General features: G+C 37.0%; 1 protein-coding gene across 1 annotated transcript in view; it reads left to right on the top strand.

Annotated features, from left to right (window-relative positions):
• Positions 1-25619, top strand: part of SMPD1 (sphingomyelin phosphodiesterase 1) — a 376572-nt gene that overhangs the window by 333094 nt on the left and 17859 nt on the right. The window contains exons 4-5 of the mRNA XM_044073036.1: positions 20821-20897; positions 21297-21442. Coding sequence (XP_043928971.1) covers positions 20821-20897; positions 21297-21442 — 223 coding nt within the window. The remainder of the gene's footprint in view (positions 1-20820; positions 20898-21296; positions 21443-25619) is intronic.

The following is a 25619-nucleotide window of genomic DNA, read 5'->3' as shown; positions in this document are numbered from 1 at the left end:
ATCTGGAAGTGGAATCTTTAGAAAAGGGTAGGAGCAAATTACATAGAAAAAATGGAAATTGTGGGAAAGGTATATGGATAATAATGTTCTGGAGCAGGAGTGATGTTTAAGGGAAGGCAGGAATTGATCAATTTATGTAATGTTGGATTGATATTAATTTTGTAAATGTGAACATGTCAATATGGTTGCTTTCTTGTATATAAGTGTATGTTTGCCTTTGTTATAAGTGGTGATTCAATAAAGGTGTTAAAAGATTATTATAGTTGGGAGAGAAGGAAGGTGCCTGCCATTAAAATACTGCCAGCATTGAAGTCAGAGGAGAGGAATGATTGGAAGGAGTAGGAATGAATATGATATTAATACATATCACTGCAAAACATGGACCTAATAAATGCAAGCAAAGTTGCAGATTATTTTTCTTTGTTTTTGTCTGTGGAGGTTTATCATTGCATGGTGCAACAATAGTTTCATACCAGGAGTTGCTTGAGGTAAGATTTGTTGTTACAGTCTCAGAGGGCAGTTGTAATACCATGGGCTTGCTATATAACTAGGCAGGTGCTTCTTGACCCAACCATACATTTGAGGTCTTAAGCTCTTGTCATGGATGTGGGAGTGACCGGACTGCTATACATTTGCAAAATTTTTAAGAAGCTTGATTTTATCGTAAATCACTACTAATAACGGTGTACTGTTAAACTGATCTCTTTGATTTTTCACCATTTTCTGTCCAGAAACTTGACAGTACTTGAGGGTGGTGTCTTACTTTTTTTTTTTGCAATGTAATTCCCCTGTTATCTGTCAGCTGTCAGACCCTCTCACTGACAAGTGGCCCATTAACCCCTCTTACACCAGGGTGAGAAAGGACTGATGGGGAGAACCATCATTTAAGTAGCCATCATGGGTTGTTTTTTTCCCCCTTTGGTCCGTCCGAAACAGTGCAGTGCATGCCAGTGCCAGGCATGTGTTTGGTATGCAGTGAACATCAGTGTGAATTCAATTCCTAATGACAAGTCTGCCATTCTTGAAGCCAGCTCTCCTGTAAGGTCTGCTGTCTGCACCAGGGATTCATTCATGGGAACATGTGCCCTGGGAATGTGCTCTCACAGACTCCTCCTATAGATCCACATTACTCCTGTCTTCTCTTTCCCCATGCCAGTTTCAGCAGACACAGCACTCAAGCCACTAATCAAATTCACGTCACCGGGTTGTAGTCAGGATGTGTCCTTTTATGTAAATGAAGTTAGACTGTTATCTTACTTTTAGCATCAGTAATCAAAGTAGTTGAATGTCTGTTTGGTTGTGTACAAAACGTATGTCTTTTAAAATACAGAAAATATGTCCTGTATAATGCTGTTTTGCACAGTAGTAATTACTTTGCACATTTTCTTTGCTTCTGAGTGAAAAGACTGGCTCCAGGTATCTTTCACCAGCTCCCAACTAAGTGTTGCTCTCCTGCCCTACCCCCGAACATGCCTAAATGCTGTATTCTGTCCTCCTAATTGATGGTTGGTCTGTCCTCTGCCCTTACTATTTTTTGGTATGCCATTACTGTCTTATTGTCTGACAATAAATGTGAGCAGTGTAGCTACAAACCAACTGTTGTTCATGTTTCCCTGCAATTTGTGGTATAGGAAAGGAGAAAGGAAAGTCTATCTTTTACAAGTACCTCTGGAATTACTTAACTGCACTATCCTATTCTTATCGCGTCTTCAACTTCCAGAGGCATAAAATAGAATTAGAGCTGGAACCAAAAATGACGTAACGTCCTACCTCCCACCCATTAATATTAATGCCATAAACACAATTGTGTACATTTAATCTTCTTCTTTTAACTAAATTTATTTTTAAATGCTGCAAAATTAACTTTTATTTTCACACCAAAAATGTATGCATGCAAACACTTTTTAATATGAAAACAACAGTTCGTTTCACACATTTAAACTTGATCTTTAAATAAAATTCCCAAATACACTTCTATCAGGATACTTACATCGTCCTGATAAGAGCAAGTATATAAACGTTCATGCTTTTCATTAATGTATCCCACTGATGCCATGTTGAAAACACTTCAGTTGCAAATGGAGAGCAATATGTTATGATTTATACGTATGGCAGTAATCATCAAAATATCAGTTCTGCATTCTAGAGACATTCATCCCAGTCTCATCCTATATCCTTAATATTGTCATTGATCCAGCAATATAAACCCTTTTGTAGAATGCTGCTAGTGCAAAACTTACTCATATCAATGGCGGAGGTAACAGAAAGAAAACTCATTTGATCTTTTTCTGGGTTAGTCTTTGTAAACCTCAAATTGCAAACACACAGAAATACACAGAAAGCACACTGGTTAGGCATTATTAGAATAAACTGGAGTGAAAAGATAACGTTACCTGATATTTGGGACCTGAACCCAAACCCTCCAGCGTACTGAACTATCACTGCTACCTGACCAGCAAGAGCCCCTAGACACATAGGTATTTAGTTTTCTGTTATGAGTCTTGTTCTTTCAGCTAGGAAACCCCCAGCAAATTACAGCTACAAACATGCACATACAGATACAAAGAAAGCCCTCTGCTTATGGACTGTTACAGTCATAGAAGTGAAATTGATAATATTAGCTGTCATTTGGTACTCATGTGTGTTTGTAATTTCACCTTAATCACCATACTGGGGGCTTTCTAGCTGAAAGGATAAGGCTTTTAAAAGAAAACTCAGTACCTGTCTGTCCAGAGGCTCTTGTTGGTCCAATGGCAGTAACATCTGCATGGTATACTGTAGATCTTGGGTTCAAGTTCCAAATGAGAGCTGATATCATCCTTTCACTTCTATGATGTCATTATCGACCTGATATTCTAACAGTTTCTGAAATGAGTAAAGGATGTGATCTTTGACTGAAAAGTGATACCCATCACTAATAATATTTTGTAGTAAGACAGAAAGCATGAGATATTGCCATACTTTTACCATGGCAGCTTCACATATTTACTACCTATCAAGAAAAAACATTCTGTATTTTCAACAATGATAAAATCCTGATCCAGATTAAAGCTAATAGTCTAAAGACCCTCTCAGTAACTCATGTATGTATTCCACCAAAAACAGTAATAGAAAAGAACCCCAGTGGTTTACATCCACTGAAAATACAGATATCCTCATTATGGGCGTCTTAAACATTGATCATGAATTTACATTTGATGATTTTAGTACATAGTCCATCTATGCAACTTTGTGATTTTGCCTGGTTGATAATCCTGACAAGAGAAATAGGCAAAAAGTCTGGCTATGTTAGTGAGTCAGGATACTCACAGTTGCTTCAAGCAATACCAACATAGTTGATATTATGACTGAATCCATTAAGGACCAGCTTCCTAAATTTATTATTTGTGGGACCATACAAAAATTTAGAGGCTACAAAGACGTTGCTACTAAAAGAAGTTAATGTTAACTGCTTCAAGTTCTGTACTCTATAAACCTGAACATACTGTGATAGTTTGCACTTGGCCATGTTGTTCATTATTTCAACTCAGTATTTTTGGATGTCTTAAATAGCACAGACGACAGACCCCTTGTTCTAAAAGTATTTAAACCTTAAGTACCTGTCCTGGATTATGTCCCAGATCATAGCCATAATGTCTTGTAGAGATGGTGACTACATCAAATTTCATGAAGCCAGTAACCAAGTAAAAAAGCTAATCTTTATTTGCAAAAAAAACTTCTGTCTTGAATAACAGTATATTTACTTTAACAATCAAAAGACATTCTGATATAATATGGAAAAGCCTCTTATTCCAGGATAAAGCTCCGTGCTTTCACTCTTTCCTCACCTGAGTGACACTGAGTTTACTACTCAGATTGGATCCAATCTAGTTAAAGGACTGACTGCTAAATCTTTTCACAGCTTGAGTGCTCATATTTTACCCTGCATCCTTTGTCATCAGGATTAGTGTATACAGTCCTATGTTAGTTAAAACCCAGTGCGACTTCCATTAACCTACTCCCTACCAAGTTCTGCTTACCAAATTTCAATATTAATTAACAGAGCTATCAAAGACAATTATGTTCCTTGTGTGTGGGAATGGCACTTCCTGCATTTCTATGTAAATGAGGAATCTCACTTACACTAAGTAGGTATCATACCATAGCTCTGTTACTTCCATCATCTAATATTATGGAAAAAATGTATTCCCTTATAACTACTTTATCATCTAAATAAGTATAGCCTTATGTTGAATTCAAAACGTGCTTAAGCCTAACAATGGCAATGATACTACTCTGATGAATATTGTGTACATTTGTGACTGATTAACTCATGGCTAAATTACTGGATCAGTATTTTTCTGATCACTCCAAAGCAATGTGTACTGTGGCTTGGACCATGCAACACTTTTCATCATGTTAAGTAGCTAGGATCTTTGTCTCAGTGCAATTTAATACAACAAATACTGTATAGAAGAAAGAACTTATCAGTTAGATACAGCAATGCCATCGCACAGTCACTGCCTGTTACTGTTGAGTCTGTCAAGGCTCAGTACTAGGGTCACTTCATTTTACTATCTATTTGAATAACATGGCTTATCATTGTGAAGACTCAGAAATGGTCCAGTATTGCTAATGTTTCTGCAGTCCTTTTTACCTTGAATACAGTAACCTTGTTCATTGATAAATTACAGTCCAGCTTTGATTCACTGCAGCTATGACTTTAATCATTTTGGGCTTCTCTTAACACTGCTAGGCCAAAACAGTATTCTTCTCAGAGAAGAAACAAAAGCATTTTTATTGTAATATCACTGTTCTATAAAGACATTTTGTCCTGTACTAAGACTATCTTGCCCTAACTTCTTTGGACAAGATATAAACTGAAGTAATATAAAAAAAATTGCTTTATCTCATCACTGAAAATCATGTTTTGACAAACATTTACAGTAATGTGTTAGAAAAGTTATATGGGCTTTGTAGAGCTAAGTCCTTTCTGTCCTGTGTTGCTTGATTGTCTGTTGCTAATAGTTATTTTCTCCCACTGCTTCTACATTGTGTACACATTCTAACCAGGCAACATTCTCTACTAGTTCATAAGCTCAAACTGGCTTAAAATATGCTGGCAACAAGGCATCAGTGGAGAACACACTGCTGCACGGTCCATCATAGCCTGAAATGGTTTCAGTCTGGCCAGTGCAGTTGTCATTTGCTCATCAACTCCTGTGCACTCATGACTGCTTTGCTTTGGCTAATACTCAGGTATGGTGCAGTACCGCGGGACTATTTAGATCTTCTACTGTTCAGTTATTTCAAATCCCCAAACAAGAAATTAATATGGAGATTGACACTATCCAGAATATGTTGGCAAACTCCTGAACAAAGTACTAAAACATTGATACATCCTTGAAATGAAAGACTTTAAGGTATTTTTGGAAAAAAAAATCTACAGGTAATGATGGAATTTTTAGTGCTGTGTAACTTAGTACTGTGTCACTACTTACTTGAAATTGTATTAAGGCACCTTTGAGGCACATGCTGTTTTACAGATTGCTTGCTAATTCCTTGTTTTTAGGAAAGTAAATTTAATTTATGTCTATGTGCTAGTAGTTCTTTGTTAGTCCTTTCCCCTCACGCTTAATATACGAGTCTTATCTATTGTACATCCCTGTGTATACATACATGTATCAAATTTTATAGATATATATGTCATGGTTATAGCCATTAACTGTCTAAAAAGCAATAATATCCCACTTGTCTATGTAGTCAGTATTTTTTTATATGTTTAAACTGTCTTTTTTATGGGCAGTTTTTTCCTACTGAAAATGGATACCATTGTGCTGTCAAGCTTTCTCGGTAAGCAAACGTCAATAAACAAATAAATATTGTAGTCAGATGACTTTTTTATATAAGTTGTTAGCCATAGCTTTGTGTTAAGGTGCGTTTCTCTCAGTTTCTAGAAACTGACAACCATATAAGCAGAACAGTCTGCTTGGGACCAGTAGTGGTTGTACAGGAAAAGGCAAAAATGTCCACTTTCTTTAGACAACACAGAGGCTCAGGGTAGGTATTACTCTAATTTATGTTAGCAGTGGCAGGAAATAGCTATGAAATGAAAGATAATAGTTGTTCACATCCATTTTGCAACACATAAGTAGATTATGGCTTTTCACATATTGCTCTTTGTTGTTCCTTGAAAGCCTTTTATGGTTGACTTGCCATGACTTATAGGTCTGTGTTTAAATGCAAAGAATTGTCAGTGTTTAAGAATCATGCCACGGAATCTCTGTCCATACCACAGTAATGTCCATTCCTTCTGTTATACCGCTGCCTGTTGTAAGATCCCCCAGCATATATTGGACTCAAGGTAAGGCAGCATAATTTAAGAATAAAAACATTGATTATTTCCATCAGCACCAAGTGGTGCAGCAGAAGTTAATGTCTTGGGATGCATTACCATTAACATATTCATGAATATCAGATGCTTTTAAACAGATAGTCCCCAAAGCTGTGTACTCCTCAGTAGCTCTCACACTGTGTACTGTTTGTGAAACGTGAGGTGAGCAGAACAACAGTTTAGATAGATTTAGAAAAGGTCAGGACTAACTAACGGCAAACGGTGTGCTGCATTCCAGATTGTATAGTAGAGCACTTTATGGTGAATGTTATAGGACGTTTAGCACGGTTACTGCAAGCTGCTTAACATCCAATTATGGATTGCATTTATATAAAAGCTGATGTCATGTATGACAGAGAGGAAAACTCTGTCTTGATATCTGTGGAAGGAATATGTAAATGTTTCAGATAATGGACAATGGCAAGGGGCTACCGTAGTGTCATTAATACCATTACTGGTTAATAACTGAAGACAGGTAGAACATCTGGACAAATGGCAGGACTGAGAAAACAACAAAGTAACAATATATAAAAGATTTGTAGATGATTGAGTGATAGGGATTGTTTTCAGGTCACCAAAAAGAAATATGGTTTATCTTACATATATACAAGGATTTTTTTTTTTTTTAAGTAAGGAACGCGTCCCAGAAAAGTGAAAAAAAAATAGTTGCCATATGATAGGGCATCTCAATTCAATCCTTCAGCTCTAAGTTTAACACCAGGAGGAGAAACACATGTATATCATCTAGAGTGTGTGTGTATGTGCATGGAGATAAGCACGTTTGTGCCTTTTTAGCATAAATGATATAATAGATGTGCATGTGCAAGTGTGTGCCTTTTTAGCATAAATGATATAATAGATGTGCATGTGCATTTATGTTTCTGTCTGAATTGCAGTGAGGTCTTTAAATGGATATATTTTTTCACTGATCTTCTTGCTGTATTATGAATGGAAGTGTGTGTAGTTTTCCAGAACTTTTGATGTAATTCCAACCTTCATACAGGTTCATATTTAAAGTTACCTCCTTTGCATATTACAACTTGAAAATAGCGATTCACAAGCACGTATGTGAAGAAAGTGAACTGCGATGATGGTGTAGCAGCTGCTGCATTGTGACTTAGTCACGCGACTTGTGAAAATAACAGCTATTCAAACCAGTGAAAAGGATTCTTTAGACAACAGCTGCTATATAAGTTTTGAGACTTGAACAAACCAGAGCTAAACAAGTATGGCTTGCTTATTTGTAAACAGAAACTAGATTCAAGAAACATGTTTCCAAACATTAATAATCCATCACATCTGAGGTGTTATGTTGAGAAAATATCACACACACACACACACACACACACACACACACACAAACATGTGCTCGCGCATACACATGCATGCACACGCACATATCAGTTAGCAAGCAACACATAGGAAATGTCCTGCCAGCATGTCTACTTAATGTCTGAAACAGTTTTATTGCACATTTTACAATGAACATTGCTCTATAGATACGGAAGAAGTAATGCTGAGTATATAAAGTGCCATCTAAACAAGTTAGTACAACTATAATGCTGAATATGAATATTCTGAGTTGTATACTATGGTCATGTTCTTTCTAAAAATATGTCGTCAAGAAAAAACATATACTGTGATACAGGTACATGTTTACGTTACTGAATATTCCATATGTTTATTCAGGTTAGTTGCAATTACCTGTATTTATTTTAAAAGTTTATTCACAAGTTTCCCTTGTTGATTGCATAATGGGATATATGCAGATTAGGCCTTAATGACACAGACGTTTTCAATACTCTGGCCTTTGAAAGCACAATTATACTCAAATGAGATATTTAACATTAGGAAGTCTTTTCTTGAGTAACGGCTTTATCAGAAACTAAATAACTACATTCTTCTTGCTATTTTTTAACCAGTATATCACGAATTATACAATGAAAGTTATTACTGAAAAGTGTTCACACTGATTGGGAAAAGTAGTCTGCGTGCCCATTATAAATCCAGCCTTATATACAGGGACAGCTCTCACCAAAAAGCCAGAGACAGGTCACAGAAATCTGTGCAGCTTTAGTTGCTTAAAAATAAAAGCTACAGAATCAGTGGACATAAACCAATCCACTAACATCAAAAATGGAAAAGAATTAAAGAAAAAATGTAATCTGATGTTACATAAAACAGAGTAATATACAGAAATAAAAAAATAAAAAAACAAAAATAAAAAAAATGTACTCGTGATGCTGGGAATGGACGCGCATCCTAATGTGAAGCTCTAAATGCATGCATGCTTAATCCTGACTCCCCTTAAACAGGGAAAAAGTGGCAGTAAGTATGGTTAGTTTAGCATACTCTGCAAGCATAAATGCACAAATATCCTACACATTTGCACTGTTTGACAAATCCAGCCCCAGTTCCCCCGATATGACAAGAAGATGATGTTCAAAAAAACAAGTTATTTAAAATGTTAAATAATTTCTTTATTTTAAATAATGGTGTTGTGCAATGGTTATAATCCACTTCTGGGCGTGGGGAGTGCTTATTTACCCCTTGTCTTTTTTTCATACTTCACCATCATGATCAAGCCGTATACCAGTCATGGGTGGACCAGCCATCATTCACACTCAGTAGTGGTGTTTTTGGTGTTTTGATAAATAACATGTTCTAATGGCCTGCCAGCTTGGGGTAAGTCATGTGTGTATTTCCTGTAGAGGAGCTGTTTGCATAAACTCCAACATGAAGGCTTGAAAGGGATCTCAGAAACTGTCTGTATGGAATCATAACTTATCTAACAGGGACTTGTCATTTGTAAAATGGCAAAGCAAGTTTTGAAGATGCAACACTTCCTTATTTATTTAATTGTAGATATTCAAAGTTGTAAAGATATTTCAAAGCCACCGAGTCATACGTCCAGTCACATGCCATGCCATTACCCTCCCTCAGGCTGTACCTCCTTTCGATAGGAGGACCATACCCTTCAGTCTGGACTAAATTTGTTGATGTTTATCCATTAATTTTGTTTATGTTTAAAGGAAGATAGTGAGATGTAGTGATTATTCAGAGATATAAGTAATTTACCACTTTCTATTGACATCATGGTACTGGCCTGCTGTGATTGATTCTTCAAGGTCTTGTATAGATGGACATTTAAATATGTAGAATTAGAGGAAGTCAAATATGTTTCCATCTGAAATACTCCAGGAACCCCCTTCCTCAGTAGTGTGTTTACTTTAATTGGTTATTTGCAAGATTACATGTACTCTTCTTTCCTGAGTTCTCTACTCCCATTTGTTATGAACTTGTCCAAAACTTTCAGAATGGCTGGACTATGAAAGAAAGAGGCCTATACTCTTTACCACTGTTACAAAAATGCTTCCCTTCTATTGTTTGAGTAGACATTAATGAGAATTAATCTCCAGAGGCGTTCTTATACAACATGTATAGAGTATTGCACACTTGTATGTTTTTTTCTGTATAACCATTTACTGCTTTGTTCTCATGTCTTATAAGCCAAAGCTGTTTGACCATTAAAAAGGTAGTACACAGGGAATTATGCGTGGTATCTTCACTTCTTGTGCCCTACATAAAAATGAATGCTGCTGTCAGAGAACCTTTTCAAATTCAGTACATTAGCACACCTTCCTGTGGCTCAGATTGATAAAGCCCTAATTGTGACCCACATGACCCATGTTCATTTAGTGAGTATGGGAGCTGGGCAGGTGGATAAGAGCGAGTGGCGTACAGCTCACCCATCCTATGGGTGGGTGAGTTAGCTTGGATCACCACTTGGATTACACCCAGTGGGAATCTGGCTGTTGCAGCCCGCAGAGTCAAGAACAGAAGCACTTGCTGCTACAGCATTACAGGGTAGGTCAGGTGCAGTTATACTGTGATGCTTGTGTGCTCCATCCCCATAGAATGGCAATGTTAACATGCCTCAGAAGCTGCTGAAGGAGGCAAGCAGCTCTTGGAGCCAGGGGAGGCTCTGATGACTGCCTGGATGATGTTTCTGTGATCAGCTTTTACCTTTCAGGAGAACAAATGTGCCCCTGTGAATAGATCATTGCGGGGGGGGTCTGATGGTTGACAGGCAGGGAGGGGGCACAAAAAAATCCAGTGCATTAGATTAGCCCCACTTATAGAATTAGTTACTAGGAAAAATTGTCATCATTTATAATGAACATAAGAATTTTGTCAGAGACTGTTAAGGAATTAATTGTATACTGCAAAGCAGAAGCCTGTTTTATTTCTGCCTCATAACATGCTTAGTGGTTGCACTAAAACTATTCACAAGTGCTCTGTTTTGTATCCAGTAAATCAGTTTTAGTGTTTACATCCAAGTATTTTATTGCATTCTAGTTGCATTTAATGACTAATTTTATATTTCTTCTCTTGAAAAAACAAGCTGTAATATCCATCTAGTGTGAATTAATTGTAAATTTAAGTAGAGTCCTATGCCATGAAAGGAGGTCCTGTGCCTTTCCAAAACAACACCCACTGAACTCAATGACACAAAGATGATTGTGCCTACATAAATGGGTATTTTGTGCTGCACTTTATGAATCCTAAATCCTTTATTTCACCTTTCTGTCTCGCTGTCTGAAAAATGCTAATGGCTCAATGCTTACTTGTGTGGGCTAAACATGTAAATCTAAATAGCAGGAAATGCTTTTAAACTGCAGTTAGTGTTTGCCATATTTTGTAAATAGTATATGTTGAGCAGATAAATTCACTAAGGGCAGTACATCTCAGAAAATACTCTGTTCTACATAATATGTGTGTTAAGATGTAGCTAACAACAGTGGGATACACTTGTCCTGGTTTTACCCCTGATTTTATAGCTTGTCTGGCATGTATATCCCCTCAATATCATTTCATCCAAAATATCCAGTCATCTGATTCGTATTGACAAAAACTGCACCATCCAAAACCCCATCCTATGGATTTTAAACTGCAAAACCTGTTTTACATATCCTTATGTTTTTCAGATGTCAGTTTGTTGTTTCATTTCTAAGGAAGTTCTCTGAAAGGCAAAGCATATTATGAGCCATTTGTTAGAGAGGGCCTGTGCCCCATTCACTGTACAATTCTCTCTAGGCTGGATAAAGAAGTCCTTATTAACTTCTTGCATGTTTACCTTTTTAATCCATTGGGTAATGATTTTCTGAATAACTAAAAGTTTGGAGTTTGAATCAAGGTACACATGTCAAGGACAGGTAATAGGCACTCTATTATATTTTTATTGTTAAAGATTCATAGGTTCATAGGTATATACTAGGCTAATGACCACTATGGTTCTTATAAGCCTCACTCAAATGTGATCCACAAATTTGATTTGTATAGGTGGTGATTTACTGACTGCCTCTGCCCATCAAAGACATAGCAGCCAGACCAGGGGTCAATTTCCAGTTACCCATCCATTGGTCCAAGTTGCGCTTAAAGATTTATAGCTGAATAAATGCATAGATCTGATCGTCTCAGCACACCAACAAAGGATTCCATGCAGCTAAACTTCTTTAAACTGTTAAATTACTATGGAGATACACTGACATTTTTTTATTTGGTACATATAAATTTCACATTCTGGTGACCTTGCTACCAAATTTTTTTTTTTTTTTATAATGTTCCAGCTATGTATAAATTGAATTTTAAGTTGGTTTCTGCATGAACGTAAAACTAGAAAGCCTTATTTTTATAGACTGACAACCGACTTAATAAATCAGGATTTGCAATGTGGTAATGTTTATATTAAAATGAATAGCTCACAGACCTTTCCTTTGAGTACTGATTTGCCCAACCCCCACTTTTTTTTCACCCCAATGCCATTGGGTAACACAGTGTTTTAGTTTTCTGACTGATCTTTCAGCTCTGAGTGTTAGCACCCTTGACAGTGGTCCTCTAAAAATCAGTAAACATTTCTCAGGAAACTCCTACCATATAAAAAGCAGTACTTGTTCTCTGGTTGTAGACTTTTCATTGAGTCTTCAAATGAGGTAGTGCCTCTGGAGACTTCATTGCATAATCTGTACTGGTGTGGTGCCCCTTTTGTGATTTTGTAAGTGGACCAGTAATGTCCATCGCTATGTATTTGAATGGAGCATCCATAATGAGTAAGACATCAAATAATTCTTAATGCAGGAGAGGGTGCTATCCTTTAACACTTCTGAGTAAGCTGCACAAAAGTTATGCCCTTCAAAATATCAGGTCAGTAAAATATAGCTGAATTTTGACTTTTGCTGTATCCATTTCTAAATGACCACCAAAATGTGGATATATGCTAACTTAATTACAAGTGCTCTGAAAAGCCTCAGAACTAATGATTGACTTACTTTCTGTTCTCTCTCTCTTTAGTTATCTTGTAGAGCAGATTATTTGGAGGTGCAGTGTGGCAGCGGTTAACGTTGTCACCTCACAGCAATAGGCTCTCCGGTTCAGTTTTCATCCGGGGTGCCTTCTGTACAGAGCCTGCATGTCCTCCCTCTGTGTTCGCATGGAGTTCCTCTGGGTGCTCCGGTTTCCTCCCACATTCCAAAGACAAGTGTCTGGAGCCTTTCTCCCTGGGCCTCTGCTGAAAATGGACTCTTTCCCAGTCGGACTTTCCCAGTAAACAAATGTTAAATAAATAAATAGTTCAGAATATGGGTACAGAGTAGGGCTATTCTTGGCCTTTGGCTCCCTATGTACACTAGCTAAATTTTCTCTGTCTTCTCAGTTCAAAATCGTTCAACTTAGCCTTTTTAAAATTGTCATGGTTTATCAGGAGGTTAGTCCAGACAGCATTACTTTTATCAGACCTCTGTTGTGAAGTGAAGGTCATGACCTCTTCCCCTTCAAACACAAGTATGGGTTTGTGAAGGTCAGTGCCTCTTCGCCTACAAGTATAACTACAGGTTTCTTCCCTTCATTAATTTTATTTTTTCTTATTTTTTATTTATTTAACATTTGTTAACCGGGAAAGTCCGACTTGGAACGAAGCAAATTTTCAGCGGAGGCCCGGGAAGAAATGCTCCAGATACATGTCTTTGTAATGTGGGAAGAAACCGGAGCACCCGGAAGAAACCCACACGAATGCTGGGAGGACATACAGACTCCAAACAGAAGGCACTCCAGCCAAGAATCGAACCAGAGAACCTCTTGCTGTGAGATGACAATGCTACTGCTGCACCACTGCGCTGTCCGAAAGTTCGTTGTTTATCATCTGTAAAAGGCACCTGATGAAATAGCTTTCCTTTCTGTTTTTCAGTATTTATTTTACCTGTTTTAGTATTAGAGTCCTGTTTCTGTTTCTGACTGGTTCTCTGCTTTAGTGTACCAGGAAGAAGATTAAAACCCTGTTCAAATTCCTCACTGTGTATCAGAGTTACCTTGCCCTTCCACCTAGAGCTAAATCTTAGTTACTTTTGTGCTATCCCATTTCCACTCGTTTCTTTACTGTGGCTAACTATGTCTGGCAACATATCCGGACATATCTATCATCCCACACTTTCCTTAGTTCTTTAAATTGGACAAAAATATTGGACACATCAAATCATGTGGTAAGTTAAGTACTAAAGCTACATGGTGTAACACTTTACCTTGAAGAGTCAGTATTTCTACCAGTGTGGGGAGAATTATTCCTTCTCGTTTTCATGTACAAAGATCACTTCAGTTTTATGCTTATTTGTTGTCTTGTGATTGCAAACATAGTAGAATTCAGTTAATCTAATCACATTTTATGAATCCAGCAATCTCTACATTTCTTTTTCCCCTACCCCAGTATTACATTTGACAATGTAGCAGCAGTGACAGAAAGCGGATTCTTTATTTCCAATAAATAAAGTATTGCCACATTCCGTAGAAATAATTTTAGGTATGGTTTGTTGGCTGTCATTAACAGTTTTTACAGTCATACTATTCCTTTAGTAACTATGTAGTACTTGGCTGAATGCACTGTTTTATGACATTTAAAATAAATCAGTTCAGATGGTAACACCTTTCTTGCTTGCATGCAAAGCAACATACTCAGTCAAAGACTTGAGAGTTTGCAGTTTCGGTTAATAACAGATGTTTTACTAATCAACTAAATTTACTAGTGAGTGCCGTTTTAAACTTGCCTATAGTAAGATCTCTAAATGTTTAGTTATGTTGTTTATATAAAGTTCTAACCGTAGTTTTAAAATATGCATTAAGTCAGCCACCTGTGGCTTTATTCATCCGTCCATACTAAATAAATGTCCAACTGTGAAACTTAAGGGAATGTGTTTCTGGCATAGTCCAGTCCTTGCCAACATTTCTTACTTTAGGGTGGTTCATTTTAATTTTCCCTGTGGTGGACATGGTGGTGTAGCGGTTAGAGGTGTCGCCTCACAGCGAGAGGCTCTCTGGTTCAATTCTCGGCTGGCGTGCCTTCTTTGTGGAGTCTGTATATCCTCGCCTGTGGTCACATGGGTTTCCTCCAAGTGCTCTGGTTTCCTCCGACATTCCAAAGACATGCAGTAGGTGGACTGCGCACTCTAAACTGGCTGTGTGTGTGTGTCTGTGTGTGTGTGTGTGTGTGTGTGTGTGTGTGTGTGTGTGTGTGTGTGTGTGTGTGTGTGTGTGTGTGTGTGTGTGTGGTAGGGCTAGCCACCCGGTGGTGTAAACCTTGGCTTGAGATGATTGTCACTACTGAAGTGACACCCTGACCCCATGTGCAAAATGGGAAAAGGAGTTGAGGATGGATAGATGGATTTTAATTTTCCCTGTATGTTCCTATTTCTCAATTGTTTGTTTTAACATTCTGTTTGAGGACTTTGACTACAATTGTGGCTTCTGCTGCTACATAATCATTGAAGCTGCACATCATCAACTTTGAAAAAGGGATTTTAATTTGTGTTTCTTTTACTGTTGGTTGATTCATTCTAAAATCTGAAAAATATAGTTGTACTATAATTATGTCTGTTTGCCATAATGGAGATTATGCAGTCAGACTGCAGCTGTTTTGGATTTGATTTCCTGTAAGTGCTTAGGAAATGAGCACACTAATAAACTTGGCACTGCATAACAGGGGCAGCAGGGGGCAATTTCAACAATGAATACAGACTAAAATTTGTGTTCACCTAGGTCTGCATTTTGAATACAGAGTCAGCATCCTGTCCTAAGTCAGAAGTAGTCCTAGACTTGTAGTAGATAGATTTTGCCTTAATTTTCACTGCCCTTCTACAGGACCAAGACATTATGTGTCCCCATAACCCGCTAAAGATATTCAGATGTAACCATAGGTGCATATCCAAGAACAGATGGGTAGCATTCAGTGTTATTTCATTTGTGATTTGTCACCACAGAATGCACCAGGTCAGTACTCATGAAGTGGCCATAGTCACTCATTTGTGTCTTATGACCTAGTGTCTTCACAGGAGATACCTACACATCAAAGTCATGGTCTCAAGTTAAATGCCAAAAAATGCATAGTTATCCCATTTGGGAAAAACAAAACACCCACGAATTACCACATAGGTGGCAGCCCCCTTAATACAGAAGAGGAAATAAGCGAGCTGGAGACCCAGGTAGATAGTAATCTCTCCTTTGACAATCATATTGTCAGAGTAGTTAGGAAATCCTTCTATGTGGCCCATCTAATTACTAAAGGTTTGCATCTAGAAATAAAGAGGTTATAGTGCCCCTCTATTCGTCACTCATTAGACCTATCATAGAGTACAATGCCCCATTTGAGATTTACCTCACAAGACACTTCCAACAGCTGGAAAGACTACAAAAGTACCTCACCAAGAGGATTACTGGTCTCAAACATATGTCCTATGCAGCCCGACTGAAAAAACTCCAGCTGTACTCAGTGGCATATCGCTTACTCAGAGGTGATCTCTGCCTGACTTACAAAGCCATGTCCAACTCAGAATTGATGGACATGCTCCACCTAAAGAAATCCAAGTCACTGCAAGCCACGTGCTCTAGTGAGCTAAACCTCACCACAACAATAAATAGAACATGTTGGAGGGATAGATTCTTGTCACAGAGACTCCCCATGCATTGGAACAAAATTCCAAATTATATCAGGCAGAACCCCTCACTAACACTCTTCAAGAGAAATCTTGACGAGTGGATGGGTAACAGAAAATACACCCCTGGGATCACTTCATTGGCTCTGCTTGACAGACGATCAGTTAATTAATCAATGGGGCGGCGAAAGCCGACACACTCTGGCTAGGCTTATAAATGCCCTCGGACAGATAGCCTAGTACTTACCTAGGAACCCATGTAGAAGGCACTCACTAGAAGATGAGTTATGTGAAAAGGTTGAGAAGGCATTAATATATTCCTGTCATAGAAGAAGACACAAATGACAAGTGTAAGTCCACTATCTGGTCAGGTATTAAAAAATGGGCAACAAAAAACAAAACTAAGAATCATGAGTGAAATACTCTGTACCAGTTAATGATAAACATTAGTAGATCCCAACATACAGCCCTTACAAGTTGTCATATGGGCAGATATCCCAAATTCTCATTACTGTGTAAAATAATATTTTTGTCTATATTCTTTGCCACCATGCCTGCTAGCTGTTAAGTATATCCCAGCTAGGCTGAAGTCACCTTAGAGGGGCTGTCATTGAAGCAGCCATCGGAGATATTCTATATTCTTTGCCACCATGCCTGCTAGCTGTTAAGTATATCCCAGCTAGGCTGAAGTCACCTTAGAGGGGCTGTCATTGAAGCAGCCATCGGCGATGTTTTTGCTGTTTATAGCACTAACCATGCTGCACATACCTCTGTGGTGGAGAGTTTCTGGAATCATGGAAATGAAAGCTGAGAGATCATTATTCAGGCAGCTGTATGGGATTTTTTGGTTTCCTGCTAACATCCCAGCTTTGTGGGAATTTGAATGGCCTTACGCCATGCACTAGCCAGTGTGGACAAGTTAACCATGTTAGTGCAATGACCCATAACCCTCCCCCTTTTATAGAGTGCTTCTTACTACAGTATGAGATGTAAGAAGTCTTGTCAGTGTGAGCACTGATTGTCCTCTGACTGTCAATTCAGGCTGGCTTCCACAGTTTGGCTAAGTACCTCATGATCAAATCTGATTTTTGTTATTGGTGCCTGTTTCTTGTGGAGTAATAGTTGTATGGGCAGTAGGTATAAATTTTAGTTTCTAAAGTCATCAAATGCATATATTCTCAAAGTGTTTCACTAATTGAGCTGAGGGTTACCACAAGACTGTATTTTGTTTGACCAAGAGCCTACCACAAACACATCTGCACAATGCTGCCCTCCTCCTGGGTATTATGACACTATATGCCTTGCTGTGCCCTACTCACTAACCAGGATGGGCATGCCTGTCCCCACTACCAAGTGTCCAAGCTGCTAATCACCTGATCTGTATTCAGGCCTTTATCCCTATATGCCACTGGAGCTTGGATGTGCGATATAGTAATAATGATAATGACACCCTGGTTGAGTTAAAAAAAAGTAACGGTCATATACTGTACCTATAGATGAGTTGTAAACTGTCACAACTTAACTAGTCAAGACATGCAGAAAAGGTACCTGACCTAACACAATGAAATAATGAAATAAATAAATAAATGCAGGAGTATGTTAAATTTGCCAGCCATTTACTGTGCCCAGTGTTTGCAAACCACACGAAGTACCATAGATACAACAGACAAGCACTAAACAGTGAAAGATTATTACAGTTTGTTTCTTTCAAGATTCTGAAAATTCGCATAGATTATAGTAGTTAGTGCCTTTGGCAAACTGTAATACACTTATTTATTTATCATTTGTTCACCAGGTTAGTCCCACCAGGCTAGCAGTCTGTTTATAGGGGAGACTCGGGGTGGTATTTATACTGTTAGGAGATATTTGTCCTTGACATCAGGGAACTTCCCCTACTCATCATTGTTGTGAGTGGGATCCATTTTGCAGGAGCAGTTCCTGTTTCCATTCCAGGAGCAGAGGTGGCCTGGAGAAACAGGGAGGCAGATGGAATGAGAAGGAAATAATGGAGTGGTGAGAGAAATGGAGGAGAAAGCAAATATTGAGATCAGAGAATGTGTGCAGGATTCTGGGAAATTTCAAAGAAATCCATTTGATTGAGATGAGTCAGCAAATGAAGGATGCATAATTACAACCTTCCAGTCGGGAGGGTTGAAAGATGATTTACTTAAAAAAATGGTGATGTAGAGTGAACTAGAAAATGAAGGATATGTTTCCCAGGGAGACATTATAGAGAAAATACAAAAAAGGAGGATACAGAGGCAATCCTAAAGAATAGAGGTGAGATGGCAAAGAAAACATATGCAGAAAAAGTAAAAGAAGGTAAAAGGGGAGTAGCAGAAAAGAAGGCAAAAGAAAATGAAAAATGGAAGCACATGGTAAGGATTCAAAGTAAAGAAGACAAGAATTATTAATGATAGTTAGAGAAATTGTAGATGATATTATGAATACAAAAGAAGAAGTGAAAATCATGATAGGAAACCTTAAGGCATTTGATACAATTGAACAATGGAATATTATGGGCAGTAACTGAGAAAGTTAGGATATTATGTATGTCGGTGTATAGTAATAATACAATAAAAATACTTGTAAATAGCTGTTAAGCCAAGAGGTACACAGGAAGAGTGGTGTAAGACAGGGATGTCCAATGAATTGTATACTCTTTGCAGTAGTTATGAATATGGTAGTATGTGAAATCAATTACAAAATGAAGGAGGCGGGGTATATAACACCCGAAGGGTTAAGAATTCCATTGCTGTTAACATATGCAGATGACATTATAATAATGGCAACAAAACTAATTTTGGATAAAAGAAGTAATAATTTGCACAAATGAGTGTCTATAGGTGATAGGGATGGCTTTAAATAAAGAAAAAAGTAAAGGTTTAGGTGCTGTAGTAAAGATGGGGGGGTGTATATTTTACAGTGAATTAAATTTCTGTGTTAGGTATAAAATTTGGGAATAAAAATGTAAGAAGAATTCAGTGAGAAAAAACAATAGAAGAAATAAAACAGACGTCTTTTCTGGAGAACATATAAGTTATACTTCACTAAAAAGGGTTATTAGTTATATTCAGTACTGATGGGAAATAGCATATTCTGCCAACAGTATTTGAAAAGGAATTATTGCAGATAATTTTTTTTCTTTTATATGAGATTCTACATTAAAACCCAGTAAAATGAGGAGTTTTGTATGTAAATAAAGAGGAAGCAGGTTTAGGATTAATTAACCCAGTGGTATATGCCGTTTCACTAAATTTGTACAAAGTTTTAAATTGAATAAATGAAAAATATGAGAAATTAGTAGTAAAAATTGTATAAATATAAATATGATAAATTTTGGGGTATGGTAAAAAAGACTAAAAGAGAAAAAGAGTGTATAAATGAAGAAAAAAATGTTACCAAGAAAAAAAAATTTGTGGAAAATAAAAAAAAAATGTTGATATAGAAAAAAATAGAAAAGTATGGTTTACGAGTGCAGTGATAAAACATTATTATGTAAAACAATTGGAAAATATAAGATGAAAAAATTAAAGTTATAAAAATAAGAAACAAATGGTGTAATCATAAACTAGACTGTCAAGATTTGTTGTGGATACTGGTAATAGATAAATTACCAGTTAAAGGAAACATGCCATATGAAATGAAAAGTGATACAATATGTTTACATGTCAAGAAGAAGAAACTACGGAACAAGTGTTTTTGAAATGTAAAAGAATAAAAAAGTTGTGTAGAAAACTATGTATAAAGTATTTTTTTTTAATTTATAAAAGAAGTGGGTAAAATAAAAATGGATATGATTAAATATGGATATTATAAGACTAGAAGTAAAGCATTTGTTAAAAGAATAGATAAAAACTTATTTTATGGCATATGTGTTATATGGAATGAAAGAGTAAATTAAATTATGTTTAATGGTAATTGAATTTTAGCAACAATATTAAGTAAAATCAGATGGTGGTTATGGAAAAAGGACTGGGGGTCTAGTAGGGATGAAAATTTGGTATGACTGTAAAGAAAATTATGAATATGTGTAAATAAATTTGTATATCTATATATTTCTACATTTGTAAATATGTAAATATGTTGTAAGTAAGAGATCTTGTAGGACCTTATTGTTTTCAATTCAGTTCCACAGGATCTTTTACATCTACCTGAGATACCACCAACTCAAGTAGACGAGGCATCAGTTTAATGTCTCATCCAACAGATGGCACACTCAGGAGTGCAGTACCTGTTTTATGCTGCACTGCAGTGTTAACAATCAGCCTACCTTGTGTGGAAATATAACCTGTTACCTTCTGCACCAAAGGTGGATGTGTTGCCTGTTGCACCACTGACACTGTAATCATTACATGCTGCTCAAATGCAGTTGTTTGTTATTCACTGATCATGTTTGATTGCTTTTACCATTGATTAAAGTTTTGCTGGAAAGAATGCTATTTCCATTGCAGCTTCTGTTCTGTTTTGCAGGTTCACATTATTGGACACATCCCACCTGGAGTTTGCATAAAAAGCTGGAGCTGGAATTATTATCATATTGTCAACAGGTAAGACTGGAACAGTTTGTTCTGCTCCGTGGTAAAACTTGTTATTGTACTGTTAGTGAGCTTGAATATATAATGTCATCCAGCATATAAGCTGTTTGCTATTTTGGATTTCAGATAGATTGAAATCAGTGGAATGCTGTACTTTGTAATTTAAATAAGATGGATCATTGAATGGTGTTAAATGGAATTGTTAATTCAACACATTGTTTTTAATCTGCTGTCCCTGTTTCACAATGTATGTTTTTCTGCCAAATGGATTTAAATACATTTCGGAGACTTAGCCGTCCATTAAAAGACTATTAGCTTGCCCCTACAGAAAGCATAGATTGCTTCTTAAATGTTGCTGAGAGTAGCTCGTATTATTTTTGATTAATGTTTTCTGTCTTGCTGCTTGAATAGGTATGAAAGCACCATTGCAGGCCAGTTTTTTGGTCATACTCACTACGACGAATTTCAGATGTTTTATGATGAGGAGACTTTGACTCGCCCTGTTTCGGTAGCTTTCATTTGCCCCAGTGTGACAACATATATTAATCTTAATCCAGGTAAGGCTACAAAATATCTGCTTCTTTTTATATGTGTGGATGTACATATCAGAACCACTAGCAGGTGACATACTATTGCCACTTCTTACTGTGGAAGAGTCCAGTGAATGACTATAGGCACATGAGACAGCATGGGGCTAAAAATGAAAAAAAAAGAAGTTCTGATATAACAGGTGAGTTAAGGCAGTCCATGGGGATCTGCAAATAATTTCACAACTGTTTGAAATATGAAGTATACACTATTTAGGCACTGTTGCATGCAGTGTTTCTGATATAGTGGTTTCTTACTTTCATTTTTCTCTTTGACCTTAAAGAAGATTGATGTCTGTTTTCTCTTTGGATGTTAACATTGATAATGGTCTTAAACTTCATCATCATTTATAGCTCTTTTTTGCATGGTATCTACGGTTGTTACATAACTATTTCAGAGGCCAGCAGCAGCAAAAATAATAATAATAAAAAAATCTGCAACAAAGGTTAACAAAATACATTTATAATCAGCTATGATGTTCCAGCATTAAATGCATTTGTCTCAAATCGTCAAAAATACAAAAGTGACAAGGTCACATTTGTAAATTGGTATACTCTTGACCTAGACGGTTTCTATAGTTTTACTGCAGATTCCAGTTTTCTGTCCTTTTGTTGCAGCACAAAATTAGTCTCATATGCAAAGCCACGGAATGAATTGTCATGAAAATGATCAATAATGACATAGGAAACCTCCAGACACTGGACCCAACTCAATTTGGTTTCATCAAGGGCAGGTCATGCCTACTCATCCTGCTGAACTTCTTTGAGAATGGATGACAGCAAAATCGTTCACACTGTGTACCTTGACCTGGCAAAGGCATTTGACTCAATACCCCACTTGGGAATTATTGAAAAACTCAAGAGGTTAGATATAAACCCTTATGTCACTGGTAGATAGCCAGCTGGCTAACACATTTAACTCAGGAAATTAAAATTGAGGAGTCCTCCTCTACAAAGAGGCCAGCCACAAGCTGTGTCCCTCCGAGATTGGTCCTGGGACCTATCCTTTTTGGCATTTACTTCTCTGTAACCAAGTGGAAAATGCACCAGACAAGCCTGTATACGAACTCTGTTTATTGCAGTAAAAACACACCAAGATTAAGCACTTTTGTCTTTCACATAGAAGACTTCATCAGAGTAAAGCACACTGATTCAAGAACCATTTTTATACCAGTACATGTTACATAATAGATAAAATTGAGCTAATGGTATTGTCATAAAAAGTCACATGTAAAATGGTCACATGAGCAATATTAAATACACAGGATGTTAATATTCAAACCAACTTAGCTTTTTACAAATAAAACACTGTTATGTATTAAATACCTTCAGCATATGTTTAAAAATGCAGGCACAGTAATGCATGTAAAAATGTTAAAATATTTAAAGTTCCATAGATTTTTTCTTTCAGGGCTGGAGGTATTGTCAAGGAATCATTTATACCTGGTGGAAAATTAGCTGCTAGTCTGAGTTGCCAAACCAGGTCTTTTTTACTTAATAAATTCTTCCAGTCACCCCCCCCCCCCATCAACTCTTATGTCCACAGTATCCAAAATACCAAATTTAAAACCTTTAAAATTAGAACAAGTGAGGGAATGCCTATATAATGCACATATATCCTTCTTGTTTTTAACATCATATACGTGCTCATAGATTCTGCTTTTCAATGCCCTCTCCATTTTCCCAACATAGAATCCACTCCACATATCACATTGAGCATGGTACACCACTCTGGTGGTAAAGCAATTTCGTTTCTTGAATATAACCTTAGTTGCCATCTTATTAGCTAGGTGGATTTGAGGTGCTTTGAAAATATTAGCACATTGGGAGCACCTCCCACAAGGTGTTGTACCACAACCACCTTCTATTGGTAAATTCAACTTGTTTTCCATAAGATACTTAATATTCATGCCCACCTTGCTGATAAAAACTTGTTTATCTCCCACTGCAGTTAACAGATCATTATTTACCCTAAATATACTCCAGTTATTTTTTAATATGTTTTTCACTTCATATGATATAGGACTGTATTGCACTATACATGTATGCTCATAAGTCTTCGTTTCACCAGGATTTGTGGGGGCTGTATTAGTTAATGGGTGGTTTTCTAACAGGGACTTATATTTTTTCCCCATCCTGTGTAAACCTTCTCAATAATTTGTTCCACCATCTGTTTGGGGTATCTCTTTTCTAAAAACAGATCTCTTAATGTGAAACATTCCTGCCTGACAGCACTCAATTCTGAAGTCATGCGTGCAGTTCTTATAGCCTGTCCTTTGACCAGTGGCGGCTGGTGACTTCAAATCACAGGGGGGCTGCAGGAGATGCTGAACGGGCGGGGTCAAAGGGAAGGGGTGTGGTCAACCATAAAGGGGAGGAGCTATGCACAAAACCACAAAAAAACTAACTTTAATTAAATACGCTGCCCTGGGTGGCAAACCATCATTATGAAAGTCCAATCAAGACAAAAATAAGTGTAGAAGAATAAAAATATTTCAATGCATTGGCTGCATGACAGCTTACTTAATATCTAGATGGAAACAAAAGGTTGTGAGGCATGAAAAATAAATTACTTTTAAATACATTACTGGAATGCCAGTCAAAATCAAGTATAAGAAAACCAGAAGCACTCAACTCAAACTACTTCTCCTTGCACTGCAGTTCTAATTATAATATATTCAGCTTTATTAAAGTACCAAGCAACATGCTGAAAGTAGAAATCTATGTGATGCCCCCACTTGTAAAAATGTTTCTTATCCAAAAGACCTGCTGCCTGACAACGTTTCATGGGGAAAACATGATAAAAGTAAAAATGAAAAGCAAACAAGAAACAAGCTCAAGATACATTGCTTAAAGGATTACTGTACAGGTTATGGACCACACATGATTGGCATTCTGTTTAGTTTACGGGTAAAGCCTGTAGAGATGACTGGAAGTCTCCAACAAGTGTAATGAGCTTTTTAAAATAATGGAATCCTGTCCTTTAATACCCAAGGCTTATACATTATCTAGTCAAGTATTCTCTGCATGGCAACAACAGAAAGGCTTTCAATGTTGGCAATTCTTTAACAGTATGCTTATTAAAGCTTACTTGCATCTTACGATGTCAGACAAGCTTACCTTATGGTCATTAAAGCATTGCTACTTAAACACAGAGCAACAGGCACTTTGAGTAATAAGCATAAATCAACAGTACAAAAATATGACAGAAACCAGACCATTCTGCAAAATCAAGGACAGATGAAAAGCCACTGTAGTACTTATGCAGTGTGTCCTCCCCATCCAAGGTAGATACAACTACTCCTTGCCTTGCTTGGACACATCCAGAGTCACTACATGGGGAGTGGGGTGCAACAAGCATGTCACAATTTGAAATCTCTCTGGCTGACTGTGATGGCCCTGACACATTTGTCATACCTCTCAACTTCAAGAGCAAGAAATCTGGACAAAGCCATACACAGAAGTGGGACAAAGGCAAAACAAGAAGGACAATTTTTAAATATTGCTCTAATAAACTTAGAAAGATAATAGAATAGGTCTTGCATTAGTATGAATTTTCTGAAGGGTATAAAATCTGAAACTCAAATGTCTGTCATTTTCTAACTTCAGTCTTTAGTGATTTGTCACTAATTTGCCAAAAACACAATTTTATGAAAAATGGACCAAAATGTGATGCAAAAATATAAAATAGACACACAATACAGCTTCTACCTGTCAAAGAAGGGACACTTTAATATTAGTACTGCTACCTTGAGCAGCTGACAAAATAAAAGAATCTACATGCATTTCAAGTAATCTATAACTTTGATTATTACAGTTATTTCTTAATTGTAAACCCTCCATGTTTTCTTCCAAAATTGCTATTTTTGGAGGGATTATTAGGGGAAGAGCAACATTTTGAGCCAAAAATTGGGGACAGTTGAGAGGTTGGCTATGCCTAATTCTATAAAGCAATTTATTTGCATGTACCTCTCAACCTGTTAATGCAGTAAATCTGAACAAGGCCAAATATATTGGGGCACATATAAACAGTACTAAAAATTGCTCTTGTATAAATTGAGACAGTTGATAGAACGGCTCTTACTTTAACATGCATTTTTATGAAGGTTATGAAGTCTGAAACTTATTATTTAGTGACTTCTGGCAA

The sequence above is a fragment of the Protopterus annectens genome, chromosome 5.part1 (genome assembly GCF_019279795.1).
Source record: "Protopterus annectens isolate FY-2018-M chromosome 5.part1, PAN1.0, whole genome shotgun sequence".
Lineage (NCBI taxonomy): Eukaryota > Metazoa > Chordata > Ceratodontiformes > Protopteridae > Protopterus > Protopterus annectens.
Note: the sequence above shows the minus strand (reverse complement) of the source record. Positions and strands in the feature narration are given on the sequence as shown.